Here is a 14534-nt window from a genome sequence, read left to right on the forward strand (position 1 = left end):
CTAGTTGTAACTAATAAAATATAATTAGATATGAAATCATAAGAGAAAAAATTGAATAGATTTTGAGTTTTCTTTTATAAGTTTGGATGTGACATCCTAATAAAAATATCCAAAAACATGTGAGAGGTTAACTAAAAGATAAAATACTTGTTGAAAACGCCCAAACAAGTGTATAAAATTGTCATACTATTATATTATATTGTTCCTTGACTTTTTCTTAAAAAATATCATGATTTTTAAAATAAACTACTTTCTTTAACTTATGTATAACCAAATATAGTAAATAACTCTATAAATAATAAATATATAACTTTGTAATATGTGCACTTGTTTCTAATTTAACTTCTCAATCACAATGCAACAATATATAGGAACAATACATTTATATATATATATATATATATATAATATTTGATAGTAACATGTGATACGTAAGAAAAATAATTATATTGAGTGCAAAGTTAAGATTAAATGTGTTACTACTTTATTTTACGTGTTATAATTTTTTGTTGTATTATCTGAATTTGATAAAATAAATATTAAAATGTTAATAACAAAAATTCTTTAAAAGATAATGATATTTAATTATGACATAAAGATTAAGTACATGCATGTTTTAATTAAAAAAAATATTTTCAAATATAAATATTGTAAGCTTGTAAAGAGTCACTTGATTTATTTCTCTTTAATTTAAAAAATGAAAGTTTATTTTTTTACTTTACTTTTTATGACAATTCATTCTAATGCATGAAAAATGGATCTAAGATTGTTGAGTGACTTAATGTATAGTTTGTAACATTCATTAATGATTATATTGAATGATTTTGTTGTGTTTGATAAAGTCTATTTTTTAAAACATAAAATTGTTTCTCTCGTTCTTACTCATTTAAAACGTGTTCTTAATTTAAAGCTAAAAATTAAAAACACAAATAATTATTAAATACGTAAGAAATAAAAAGAATACATATAAATAATCATGTATTCCAGAAACACAAAGTAAAATTAAAATGCACATGAACGCATAACAATCAAAAAAAAAAGTTAAAACACATAAAGAAGAACGTGAACCAAGACTAGCCTTCTATATGATAGAAAAGAGGTTGTGGTTTTTTTTTTTTCTGAGTAAATATTATTAGTTAAGATAAGTTGTGATATTTTTATAGTTAATTTTTTTTTTAGCTTAATTGTGATATGCATTTAATTATTTTTCTTCATATTCATATCACAACACAAACAAATAAAATAGTTTTAGATACGAAAATTTGAAACTGAGATGTCTTTCCCATATAATCCTTTGGAGTCGTATTTGGACATATTTTCAAATATTAAAATTCGAAAACTTTTTTTCTCATTTTGGATGCGAAAATCCAAAAAAAGTTAATAAAGATAATTTGAAATTAAAAAAATTAATGGGTAAAGGAGATTAGCCTAATTTTACTGGTGGTAATTGTGTCTAATATTTGTTTTATTTTTTTTAAAACAATGAAATACAAAAAATAAAATAAAAACTAATGATAACTTAAAAAATTATAACCTCAAATACAAGTGAATCTTCTCATTAATTCTCTCACCCACTTAAAAATATAAAATTACGATAAGAAAAAAGTAAAAATGAAATTAGAAAGATTGTATAAAAATACAAATTTAACTAACTGAAATTATTCAAAAATATAATAATATCATGTTCCATTTAAGGTTGTTTTAAAAAACTTAAAAAAAAAAAAAAAAAAAAAACTGACTTTTTCACCATTGTTATAAATGTGCAGGGAAAGATACGAAAGGGAAGGGAGAAAGAAGAATATGAGAAGAGATAAATGATGGGTTGAAAAAGAAGAAAGAAGAGGTTGAATTGGGTGATTCGAGGCCCATAAGTTAGGTGAGGGCTTATTCTAGCATGTAACCTAACCTACCACAACCATTTTCCTTTCCAACAGATTTAAGATTACTCACCAACTATCTCATCCATAAAACCCACCATTCAAACTCCTTTACTACTCTCTTACAACACACAACCTTCTCCTTCTTTTTCTTTTCAATTTACTCTTTCTATCAAATTTATTAATATCCTCAATTTTTTTTTCTTTAATATTGTTTAATTTTATCATTTTGATTATAGATGGATAACTATATTAACCGCATCAGAACAATTGTTTTTAGTCAACTAGAGAAAAAAATTTACAATTTTCACAAACGGTGTCAATGATCAAGTCTCAAGTTCATTGAAATAGCATCGTCATGATCAATCATACATTCTCCTTCTTTTTCTTTTTAATTAACTCTTTATATCAAATTTATTAATATCCTCAATTTTTTTTCCTTCAATATTGTTTAATTTTATCATTTTGATTATAGATGGAGAACTATATTGACCACATCAGAACAATAGTTTCTAGTCAATTAGAGCAAAAAAATTTACAATTTCCACAAACAGTGTCAGTGATCAAGTCTCAAGTTCATTGAGATAGCATCGTCATGATCAATCATCGCATCTAAAGTATTATCCATTATAAAATTTTAAATTTATTCTTAAAAAAAAAAAATATTTAAACTATCTTTAATCAAACGATTATATTCACCATATCGAAATTATTCAATACATACGACTAATTCTTATCCGGTATGTTAGTTTGTCTGGAACATTCGTTTTGTGGCAGCCAAGCACACAATATCCAGTGTTCATGGTAACTATAAGAATTTAAAAATAGAAAAACATGGATCATGCATAAAATTTGAGGTCCACCATGAAACAACAACACAAACTAATTTAATTTTAAGAATAAAATATTTGGAACATGACATACGGTATGTCTACATTCGTATTTGTTGTCCCTGTTCTTCACGTATGCCACTAAATGTGTGGGTCCCACTCAGCGCTTTTTATGGTTCAAATCAACTTCTTCTACACCATTTCCCGCACGTGTATTTGGTGCCCCTCCGCACGCTTTAGAGCAATGTTCCCCTGCGCACCGCACCAGCGTAAGCGCGAAGAGCAACACGTAAACGCCAAATAGAGGAAGTAGGAGTTGATTTTTGTACTCGCGAGAGTGAGAGGAGATGAGTTTTGTGATGACGTGGCAAAGTGAAAGTGAAGCGTCACGCTTTTCTTGGGTGGCCTCCGGAATGAAGCAACGGAGAGAGTCCTTTGAAGGAAGGAGTGGTGCAATTACGGTAATAGCCTTGTTAATATTGGAGTCCCCGATTTACCCTTGCTTTATCAATTCATGTTCACAAAAAATGTCATCAAATTCTTCCTTCTATTACTCATCAAATTATATATATATATGAATGAATGAAAATTATTATTATTGTAATTATTTTCGTATATACATACTGTACCTGTATGGATCTTGGGGGCTGAGTAATGTTGATTCACGATGCTTACTTCACTTTTGGTTGTCTTATTCTTCAAATTTCCTTTTCTCTATGCGTGCCTCAGTCGGTCGGCGGGGTACTTGCGATCGATTGCACTCCGACGCTCAAGTCAACGATGGTGCTCAGTGAGAATTCTCTGATCATATAAAAAACGTACATTTTTTTCCTTTCAGAAGTCCCTTTAGTATGTTGACTTGGGCTTTTGCCATGTGGGCCCAGCAACTGATGGCTAGAAACATGCCTAGTCGTCTTTGGATTGTGCCTGGTGGTTTCCTGTAATCAAGAGAGTGTTATAAAGAACGTGTTTATCCATTCAACAGAGGTTACAATTGCTTGTTCCACGTGTAACTACATTTTTTATTTAATTAGGTTATTTAACATAAACCCCTCGGTCGTCCGGTGCCGACCGGTACACATACAGTTCTTTTTATAATTATTATCCTATCACATAAAATTACCACTTTTGTTTTTCTTACTTTTTTTTATTTTTCTCCTTCAATTACAATATTTTTTTTCCCTTTTCTTTTCTTCCTTATTCTTGGCGTCACACATTATGGTTATGAAATTCCTTCATCCACGAAGCATCACTTGTCATGAAAGATACAGCACATATAATGAAAGTACAAGTAACCATTGTAACATATAAGATAATAGTCTAAAATTATATTTAAAAAATTATACACTTGCAAAATTATAAGAAAAAAACTATTGTGTTATTATTATTATTTGTTATTAATTCAGCAAATTAAGCTTGTGCCTACCAAGTACAAAATCAAACACGTGTTGATGTATCTTTTAGTATAATTATCTCACAAAGTGACGAGTTCAAATAAATGCACATGCCTCTAACTTTTTTTGTGAAGTTCTAAACGCAATATATGTTCACACACAATTTTATTTTATTTTTATATTCCATGGAAAAATTTATATTATATTTTTTGGATTAGAGTTTGTAAATGGAATTATCTTTGAACCTAAGAAAAAAATACGATACTTCAAAACTAATTAACCCTTTAACAAAAAATATCTATACACGCTTTCAATAATGCATATAAAATATAGCCACCTTAAATACGTATATTTGATATCAATAACTACCAAAAACGTGGTCTTATAAAATTTTCAAATCCCTTCGTTTCATAACCAGCCTTGTGTTAAAAGGCTTAAACCTTTTTAACATCATTATAAACGCACACAAAGTATTTTTTTTATGAAGTTATTATTTAAAGTTAAAATAAAATAAAGTAGATAAAGTTAAAGGCCTTATATAGTAACCTGAATTTCAGGGTCAACAAAATGAAACTCTTTGTGATGAATGTTTTTTCTTTCATTTTCCAACTTCATACATCTCGTAGGAGATCTCTGTTATAGATTAAAACATTTTATGAAGTTATGCTAGACTTAAAGTCCATTTCTTAATACAGTAGTCATTTAAAGTTTATCTTAACGAGAATTTGTTGGACCTATCGTGCCACCTGTTATCGGACCATTATCAGATCACTCATAACATATATTTTAACGCACGAGTTTGTAGTCTCGACATGAGGGAGTGTGTTGGAGAACTCACATTGACTAAAAATTAGGATATTTCATTCTTTATAAGTGTGTGCAAACCTCATCTTATATTTATCTCTTAACATGATATTAGAGTCATTTAAAGTTTATCATAACGAGAGTTTGTTGGACATACCTTGTCACCCTATCGGACGACTAGATATTATGATATTTCATTCTTTATAAGTGAGTTTAAACCTCACCTTATAAACTATTGAACGACTGTATATTAGGATATATTTCATTATTTATAAGTGAGTGCAAATATTATCTTATAAATTATCTGACGACTAGATATTAAGGTTTTTTTTTTTTTTATAAATAGATGCAAACCTGTTGATTTGATGGGATTGAGTTAAGTTTAAAGTTTATTTTTTATTTTTTATATAAAAGTTGATGATTAAACACTTTATTCTACACTTTTGTTTATATAAAAGTTGATGATTAATTACTAAAAAGTTTGTAGCTTTGTTTGAATTATTACGCGAGATGGGCACATGGGTTCGTGCTGATAAGCCCTTTTCTTCCGAAATTGGATATTGATTTGGTCAATTTCTGAATTGATAGTTTGCGCAAAGTTAGCGATGAAATTGAAACCTTTGTGTGAAGCTTATACTAAAAACGTGTCTAACTTTGCCTTCTACCACACCCAATGTGAAAACCAAGTATTAGTTCATTTTATTTGAAAAAGTGGCAAAAGGAAAAGTTGGAGTAAACCTAAATATAATTTATTAAAATAAAATTTAAATCTATTTCTTATTTGCGAAAAAATATATTTGTGAATGATTTTGATAATAGATGACCTGATAAGTTCACCAAATACTTATTAAGATAGACTTTAAATAACTCTGATATAATATTAAAATGTGCACTTTAAACCTAACTTAACTTCATAATTTATGAAATAAGATTTATTTTTATTTATAAAAAATAAAATATTTTTCTCTAACATAGTAAATCAAAGTAAAAAGGAAAATTTGGAAAAAAATGTGAAATAGATAAGGTAGTAGATAGAGGTGGGCCCCGAGGGGTAATGTGGTAAAAAAAGGTAGGCCCGGGGGCATTAATGTAAAAAAAAACAGAAAAAGAGTGCCGTTGTGATGGGCATGGTGACGTGGCTAATACCCTCCTTAATCCTCTTGGATTAAAGTGTTAAACAAGAACACGCCAAATAAACCCATTCCATTATAAACCCAAACACGCGCTTCGCAATGCCATTTCTGAGGAACTCTCTCTCTCTATTCTTCTCTCTTACACACACAAACACACACACTTTATCTCTCTAAAAAAAACTCAAAAAAGAAAAAAAACGAAACTCTCGCAGCTGAGTCCACTCGCTGGGACGATTCTCCTTTGAATCTTTTCGAATTACACTTTTCCGTTTCCCTTCGTTGATTGTATATACCACCGATCACCGATCACCGATCACCGATTACCGATTACGATTGTTTCTGTAATTATTATTATTATTATTGTTTTTGTGGTTGCGATTTTATTGTGTGCTGCGTTGTTCGTACTGTACGACGTCGTTGGAGGTTTCATCGCCGTCGCGCTGGTACGGAGAGATTGTTGTTGGTGGTGGTGCGTGGCGGTGTCGTTGAAGGATGGCGGCCGGAGTGGAGTTGTCCGATGGAAGAGGCGGCGGAGGACTTGTGATGGAAATTCCGGAGGAGTCGTTCTCGTCGCCGACGACGTTGCCGAAGAGGCTCCGGCGACGGCTGCGTGGCGCGGAGTGCAAGTCTCCGAGCACGGTGGAGAAAATCGAAGCGAAGCTCCGCGACGCTGATCTTCGCAGACAGGTGTCCTTACTGTATATATTTTTTTTTCCGTTCTGAAACAGTGTGTTTGTTTGGTTGGTGAGAAAGTTTAGGGTCTTGGAATTGAAGTTAGAAATGGTTTTCACTTTTCTGTTTCTTGGTTTTTTTTTTGGCCCCTTGCTTATTTTTTAACCACGTGTAATTAGTTATTAATTATTATCTATTATTTTAATAATTTAATTAGTTTGTAATGAACCTGATGTTCTGGAAGATAAGTGAGTGCGTAGAGGTTAATATTATTTGAGACTTTTTATTTTGGGTTTGTATACAAAAATTATTTACTTTACTCGATTCATCGGATTGTGGAAAGAGTTATGTGGTTCGTTTGTCTCTGCTCTGTCGATTAATTGTAATTGTTGTCGTGAATTTTTTTTTCTTCGTTTTCTAGCTTTATCTTCAAGGTTGTTGTGTTAGGTAGGATACCAGAGGCTTCTTCTTTTCTATTCGAATTTTGATTCGCACTCCTTTGATGGTGGTACTTTTTTTTCAAATTTCACATGGGTCTCTTTTTCCTGATAACTTTCCTTTTCGTTAGTACTTTGTATGGGTTGTAAGTTTTTTAGGTTTCGTCATTACCGTTGATTGGAGTCCTAATTATGCTTTGTAACATACTATGGTTTTCTCATTCGTGAGTATCTTGTGCCCATACTGTTTTATTCATACTTGGCGAAGCCAATTATAGTTACCGTTTCTTTCCTGACGTCCTATTCTCTGTTTCGTTTTCTTTCCTTGTTACGTGTCTAACTGTTCTTATTTTGTTTTTCTTGCCTCTGATCAGAGTTTCTAAATTTTTAGTTTTAAGATCCTTTGTTGGATGAGAGTTTCTCTCTATTTATCAAACTTCTCTTGGTTGTAGAAATACTACGAGAAACTCTCAAGTAAGGCACGTGCAAAGCCAAGAAGCCCGTCAAGGTGTTCATCCCAGGAAGATGATCTTGGTCAGAGACTAGAAGCAAAACTGCAGGCTGCTGAACAGAAGAGGTGGGTTTTCCCGAGGTTGTCTTGTAAATATGTTTTTTTATATATGCTCGTGTTATATTAGTGTTTTTTTTTGTTGCCAACGACCAGGGTGTTTTTGTTGTTTCATGCAGTAAAAACCACTTTGCTTAAAAAATTACCTTTCTTGATCATTCATCAGCTATAAGCAACATTTGGAGTGATTCACACTTGTAAATTTTAAGTTTAAACTGTGAGCTAGCATTTATATGTATTTTTTTTTTCTGAAATTTCAGGAGCTTTCTCTCCCTAGTTTCTAGAAAAAACACTTTGACTGATTTTTGTTTTGTTTTTTCTTTTCTCATAAAACTCATCCATTTATCATAAAATATTTGACATTTGTTTTTAATATAAAAACTTTTCTAATAAAAAAACTTAGATAAATGGGCCTGATTCCAATCGTAAAATGGTAATATTGGTGTTGTTGGAATTGGATTGTCAGTCCTTGGAGTTACCTTTTGTTTTTTAACAAACTACATTTATTTGGGTAGATTAATTACTCCATTTATTTATCAAGCCTGTATTATTTGTGTTACATCCTTCTACCGGGGAACTTTATATAATTTATAAATTTGATTATCATGCAGTTAAACATTATGATCTTTATTTCTGATATTTTTTCTATTTCAATCTTGATTGGTAATTGCGAATCTAATTAGAAAACAATTTCCTTATGTTCAGGAAAAGTTAAACATTTAATTTTATTTCATCAAACATCCAATTCGTACTATTTTGTTATTTCATTGATAATTTTAAGTTTGTTTCTTAATTCTGAAAGTTTGCTTCCACCATTAACTATTTAACATGATTTTAGCAACTGCCCCCCAATGATTTATTTTCAAATTATTTGACATCCTTTATTATTTGTAAATTATTTACTCAGGTTGAGCATCTTGACTAAGGCCCAAATGCGTTTAGCAAGACTGGATGAATTGCGTCAAGCAGCAAAAAATGGAGTTGAAATGCGCTATGAGAATGAACGTGTGAAGCTTGGAACAAAAGTTGAGTCACGTGTTCAGCAGGCAGAGGCTAATAGGATGCTTATCCTCAAGGCTCTTAGGCAAAGAAGGGCTTCTCTTAGAGAAAGGTCATCTCAAACATTGATGAGAAGGATGGCTCGAGAAAGCAAATATAAAGAGTGTGTACGTGCTGCAATTCACCAAAAACGAGCTGCTGCTGAAATGAAACGACTTGGGTTGCTAGAAGCTGAGAAAAAGAGGGCACAGGCTCGGGTCTCGCAGGTGATACATGTGGCAAAGTCAGTATCTCACCAGCGTGAGATTGAGAGGAGGAAAAAGAAGGATGAGTTGGAAGATCGATTGCAAAGGGTATGGTGTTCACTTGAAGCTCCTTTTCTTTTCTTTTTCTTTTTCCTTCTTTCAGAGTAAGGGGGTGTTTAATTTCTGGTGGTCCTCAGTGCACTTGTTTTGTTATTAAGTCTCTGAATTTATATTGGTTAGGCAAGAAGACAAAGAGCTGAATATCTCAGGCAGAGGGGAAGACTGCGTGGCTATGCGCATGAGAATCGGAATAGAATGTCAAAGCAAGCAGAATATCTTTCCAGAAAACTAGCAAGGTTTATTTGCATTTAAATATTGATATATCTTTGTGAGGTCATGTAGAAAGCTTTACTGCTATCGCTGTCTGACGTGGACATTTGGAATCTTATCACTGTCTTACACAGTTGTTATTTTGAACTGGATAAATTTAATGTAGGATAAATTTAGTATTTGAAGTTTTTCCTCCATCAGGAAGATGTCTTAAAGGATGTCCTAACTTTATTTTCTTACTGAAGGTGCTGGAGGCGGTTCCTTAGGCAAAAGAGAACAACGTTCACCTTGACAAAAGCATATGATGTGCTGGGCATTAATGAGAAATCTGTGAAGTCAATGCCATTTGAGCAGCTTGCTCTTCTGATTGAATCAGCTTCTACCCTTCAGACTGTGAAAACTTTACTTGACCGGTTTGAGAGCCGCCTCAAAGTGTCTACAGCAGTTGCTCCTGCCAATAGTTTGCATAGCTTGGACAACATTGATCACCTTCTTAAACGAGTTGCTTCCCCCAAGAAAAGGGCTACTCCCAGGAGATCTGTGAGAAGCAGAGGGACAATGAAAGTTGATTCAGTCAGAGAGTCAAACAATAGCTTAGCTAGGTCATCAAGGTATCCTGTGAGAGTTGTTCTTTGTGCTTATATGATATTGGGTCATCCAGATGCAGTGTTCAGTGGAATGGGAGAACGTGAGATTGCTCTAGCCAAAGCTGCACAAGAGTGTGTTCAAAAGTTTGAGCTGTTGATAAAGATAGTATTAGATGGACCAGTACAGAATTCTGACGAAGAGTCTGTCTCAGCAGCCATGAAGCGTTGTACCTTCAGATCTCAGCTTGCTGCTTTCGATAAAGCTTGGTGCTCATACTTGAATTGTTTTGTGGTATGGAAGGTTAAGGATGCTCGATCACTGGAGGAGGATTTGGTAAGAGCAGCTTGCCAGCTTGAAGCTTCTATGATTCAAACTTGCAAGTTAACTCCAGAAGGAGCTGGTAGTGATAAGCTTAGTCATGATATGAAAGCTATTCTGCGTCAGGTAATGTTCCACATCAATAGTTGAGTTTCTTTGTGAATTATATCTGTTGTTTATGAACATTCTTTATCAGAACATTGATGATTTTAAAAACTGACTGTAGTATATTGAAGACTGCAATATGGATAGATAGATAACGTTGGAGATCCCTTATCGACTAGAAATATGGCTAATTCATAGTATATAAATGGAATCAATCCTCACCTTACAAGCTGGTTTTGTAAGGATGAGTTAGTCTTAAACTCACTTTTTAATATATACAAATCTTGGTTCTTATTTAAGTACAATTTTTCACTTGCCTACCCTTTTCAAACAATTTTTCCTCATGTTCATCGACATAATCCGATGAGTATATCCAAACTTATATGTGTTCTTCCCCTGAATGTTGTCTTATCTTTGCACCGAAGCTTGGCTTTATCTTTCTTTTTGCAATTATCACTTGCTTACCCCCTTTTCAAACAATGTTTCCTCATCATGTTCATCGACATAATCCGATGAGGATATCCAAACTTATGTGTTCTTCCCCTGAATGTTGTCTTATCTTTGCACCGATGCTTGGCTTTATCTTTCTTTTTGCAATTAATGCAGGTCTCTGAAGATCAAAAACTTTTGAGAGAAAAGGTGCAGCACCTGAGTGGAGATGCTGGTATTCTGCGAATGGAATCTGCACTCTCTGAAACAAGATCTAGATACTTTGGAGTGCAGGATGACGAAAGTCCTGTGAGGTCTCCAATGATTCCTTCTGTGACTGCAAGCCCAACTCCACTCTCTTCTGTCACCCACTCAAGTGAAAGAAATATTTCAGATGAGGGTAGTAATCATAGGACAAGCCGAGTAGTTCGCTCCCTCTTTAAGGAGACAAATACTTCTCCTGGAGAGTCTAGCTTCTCTGCTCCCAGAACCAGTTCAGATAGTCAGCTCGGCCATTCCTCTGAAAAGCTACTGGCAGATAATGAGGTTCTTGTAAATGAATTTCTGCACGACAATCAGTATAGTGTAACTGATGGTCTTGATGTCTCTGATCACATTCAAAACAGCATTGAGGTCAGTACATTGAGGTTTGTATAAATATGACCATTGAATTAATGGCTTATTTGGATGAAGCTGTAGTTTGAGGCTCTTCCTATGGCTTTTTGATGTTGATCTGCTCATATATAATCCCACCAACTACAATATGTATGTGTAATCTAGAATCTGTTGGGAGTTATTGCCAATATTAGTATACAAAGAGGTGCTTATAATTTTAAATTTGCTGATGTCTGGTGATGTTATTTTGAATTCTGATTCGACCATTTTTTTTATCTTCCAGGGGAAAATAAAACAAGCAATGGAGAAGGCCTTTTGGGATGGTATCATGGAATCTGTTAAGGGGGACCAGCCGAACTATGACCGGATTGTTCAACTCATGGGAGAGGTTAGGGATGAAATTTGTCAAATGGCTCCAAAAAGCTGGAAGGAGGATATTTTTTCTGCCATTGATTTAGAAATTCTTTCTCAGGTAGCTTCTATATTCTCTTCTTGCAGCCTGTGATGGCTATTAGATGCGTGATTGGCGTATACCTGATAATATTTTCTCTTTTCTGACATCTTCTGCATATATGAAGGTGCTGAAATCGGGTAACCTGGATGTTGATTATCTTGGGAAAATTCTGGAGTTTTCACTCGTGAGTTTGCAGAAGCTATCTGCTCCAGCCAATGAGGAGATGATGAAGGCCACACACAAGAAACTATTTCATGAATTGGGCGAAATATGTCAGTCAAGGGATGGTTCAAACAATTCTTGTGTTGTAGCCTTGGTGAAGGGCTTGCAATTTGTCTTCGGGCAGATTCAGGTTTGTTTGTTTGTTTAGCCTTCTTTTATATTTGTCTCTTTGCTTAATTTTATCTCTAACTAAAATTTACTCGGTCAATATGGCAATTTTTTTCATCAGATTGGTAATTATTAATTATGGATGCTTTTCTGAAAGCATTCAGGACCACTGCTGTGTTAAGCAATTAAATTTTACCTGATCAATACATTCATGTTTTTCCGTTTCTTTATTAATTACGAATTTTGGATGCTTCTAATGTAATAAATTCTCTGAAATCACTTGAATACAACTGCTTTCAAGTGTAGTTGTTAGGAGTTAGGTGTAATGCATTAAATAGCTTGAGATGTGTTGCAATTTGTTAGCCATGAAAATAAGCATAATCTTTCTATCAATGTTTCTTTGTTTGCAAGTTGTTCTAGATTATTATGATCTTCTGGAAGCTCGAAACCATATTTTTAGGGTACTTTTTCCATTGAACTTACCGACTTTGGATCTTGTTGTGTGGACTTTATTTTGAAGATATTCAGCATGGACATTTTGTAGCTTGTAAATGTCTTACTTTGGTTTTATAATGTGACATGATTAATTCTTATGACAGATTCTTAAGAAAGAGATAAGCAAAGCACGAATAAGGTTAATGGAGTCTTCGGTGAAGGGGTCTGCTGGTCTCGACTACCTCAGGAATGCCTTCGCTAACAAATATGGATCTCCTTCTGATTCCAATACCTCTATTCCTTCCACACTGAGATGGATTTCGTCTGTTTGGAATTGCAAAGATCAGGAATGGGAAGAATATGTGAGATGCTCGGCAGCATTGGCCTCTAATTCATCCCAAGAATTGCTTCCTTCAACTACTCTCAGAACTGGGGGGAATATTTTACTCAAAACAACTGGCAGCCCGATGTCCCTTTCACTTGATGGTGCCAATACTAAAGGTTCTAAATTGAAAAACTTTGATTTTCTATCCTTCAAGTGACTTTAACGATGTTTACTCTCTACTTGAAGCAAACACTTGTTTTGATACCTACTTGTATATGTTATTTGATCAGGTGATGAACAGCCAGAATGCAAAGGAGAACCTGTTGATCTGGTTGTGAGACTTGGCTTGTTAAAATTAGTAAGTGGAATATCTGGTTTGACTCAAGATGATCTACCAGAAACTTTATCTCTTAACTTCTCAAGGCTGAGAGCTGTTCAGGCTCAAATTCAGAAGATTATTGTGATTTCCACAAGGTAAAACATATTTGTGCTGAGATTTCTTCACTCTCTTAACTGAATAATTTATGCTGGTGACAATAATATATTAGATACCAATTTAAAAATTATTTATCAATAATAAAAACTAATTTAGAAACCAATAATTTTTCTAGTCTCTAAAATAATATCTAATTTAGTCAATATAGCTACTAATTATTTTTTTTGTCTAAAAAATTAATGATTTTCTTGTAATGTTACCTTGTGCATATATTTTACTAATATCATCTATATTTTGGGAATGGCAGCATTCTTATTCGCAGACAGATTGTGGTGAGTGAAAAGACAGTTGGTAGCCCTGCAGAAATGGAAAACATAGTGTCTAAGTGTGGTGCAGAACTGTTGGACCTCCTAGAGCGCGTAGAAGATGCTGATATAAACGACATAGTAGAAGTGATCTGCAATTTGCCAAAAAGAGAGGGTGAAGAAGAAGAAGAAGAAGAAGCAGGGAAAGTTGAGTCAAGAAAGATGGTTGCTGGTAGGATGTTAGGAAAGAGCCTACAAAGTGGGGATGCTGTGTTTGAGAAGGTATCAAATGCTGTCTACACAGCTTTTCGTGGGGTAGTCCTTGGGGGAAGTGGGGCCCGTGGGAGGAAATTAGCAGAAATGGCTCTGACCAAAGTTGGGGCTGCTTTTCTGAGTGAGAAAGTAGTGGAAGCTGGTGGTGTTTTGATGGTGGTAGCCAGTATTTCAATTGGTGTTCATGGGCCATGGTATAAATATTTGGCCGATAACATCTGATCTGTGATATATTTGGTAAGTACATTCATCATAATAATCACACACACACACACGTTTGTACATAGGAGTGTGTAAAGTTGTAAGCTGTGTATGTTATCTTAGGTTTGTGACATTGTTTGTAGTAGAATTCTTTTAATGTAACTCACACAAATGTATATATGTCTCTATCTCAATCTTTTTAACATTAAATTGCTAATATATTGGATCTTTAACTTCTTATTCTATATCTCATATCTCTATTATACAAATCTATGAATTATATAAAATGATAATAAAGATTTTTTTATGTACAAGTATATTTTAGTTATTTTAATTTTTTTAATAATTTTTTTATAGTTGGTTTAAAATGATTTTGTTCTTTATTTTTATAATCATAAAATAAAAATTTATACAATAAATTTGAGTATTTT

General features: G+C 33.3%; 1 protein-coding gene across 2 annotated transcripts; it reads left to right on the top strand.

Moving 5' to 3' along the window:
* The first annotated feature begins 6084 nt into the window (after nt 1-6084).
* Nucleotides 6085-14343, top strand: LOC137832887 (uncharacterized). Of its 2 annotated transcripts, none has more exons than XM_068641272.1 (11): nt 6085-6725; nt 7600-7724; nt 8623-9067; nt 9200-9315; nt 9535-10321; nt 10907-11362; nt 11628-11816; nt 11923-12150; nt 12728-13064; nt 13179-13362; nt 13632-14343. In XM_068641272.1, exons 1-11 carry the CDS (start codon nt 6531-6533, stop codon nt 14122-14124), a joined length of 3555 nt encoding a protein of 1184 aa, XP_068497373.1. In that variant the 5' UTR covers nt 6085-6530; the 3' UTR covers nt 14125-14343. The 2 variants fall into 2 exon arrangements, with proteins under 2 accessions (XP_068497373.1, XP_068497374.1); XM_068641273.1 differs by lacking the exon at nt 6085-6725 and adding an exon at nt 6950-7062.
* Nucleotides 14344-14534: the final 191 nt, after the last annotated feature.

Source organism: Phaseolus vulgaris, chromosome 6 (assembly GCF_000499845.2).
Source record: "Phaseolus vulgaris cultivar G19833 chromosome 6, P. vulgaris v2.0, whole genome shotgun sequence".
Taxonomy (NCBI): Eukaryota; Viridiplantae; Streptophyta; class Magnoliopsida; order Fabales; family Fabaceae; genus Phaseolus; species Phaseolus vulgaris.

What these genes read in the sequence shown, in the direction of transcription:
- LOC137832887 (XM_068641272.1), top strand. Translation starts at nt 6,531, where the DNA reads ATGGCGGCCGGAGTGGAGTTGTCCGATGGAAGAGGCGGCGGAGGACTT. An exon ending in CTTTCCAGAAAACTAGCAAG is followed by an intron (nt 9,316 to 9,534) that starts GTTTATTTGCAT and finishes TTCTTACTGAAG; the next exon opens with GTGCTGGAGGCGGTTCCTTA. An exon ending in ACATTCAAAACAGCATTGAG is followed by an intron (nt 11,363 to 11,627) that starts GTCAGTACATTG and finishes TTTATCTTCCAG; the next exon opens with GGGAAAATAAAACAAGCAAT.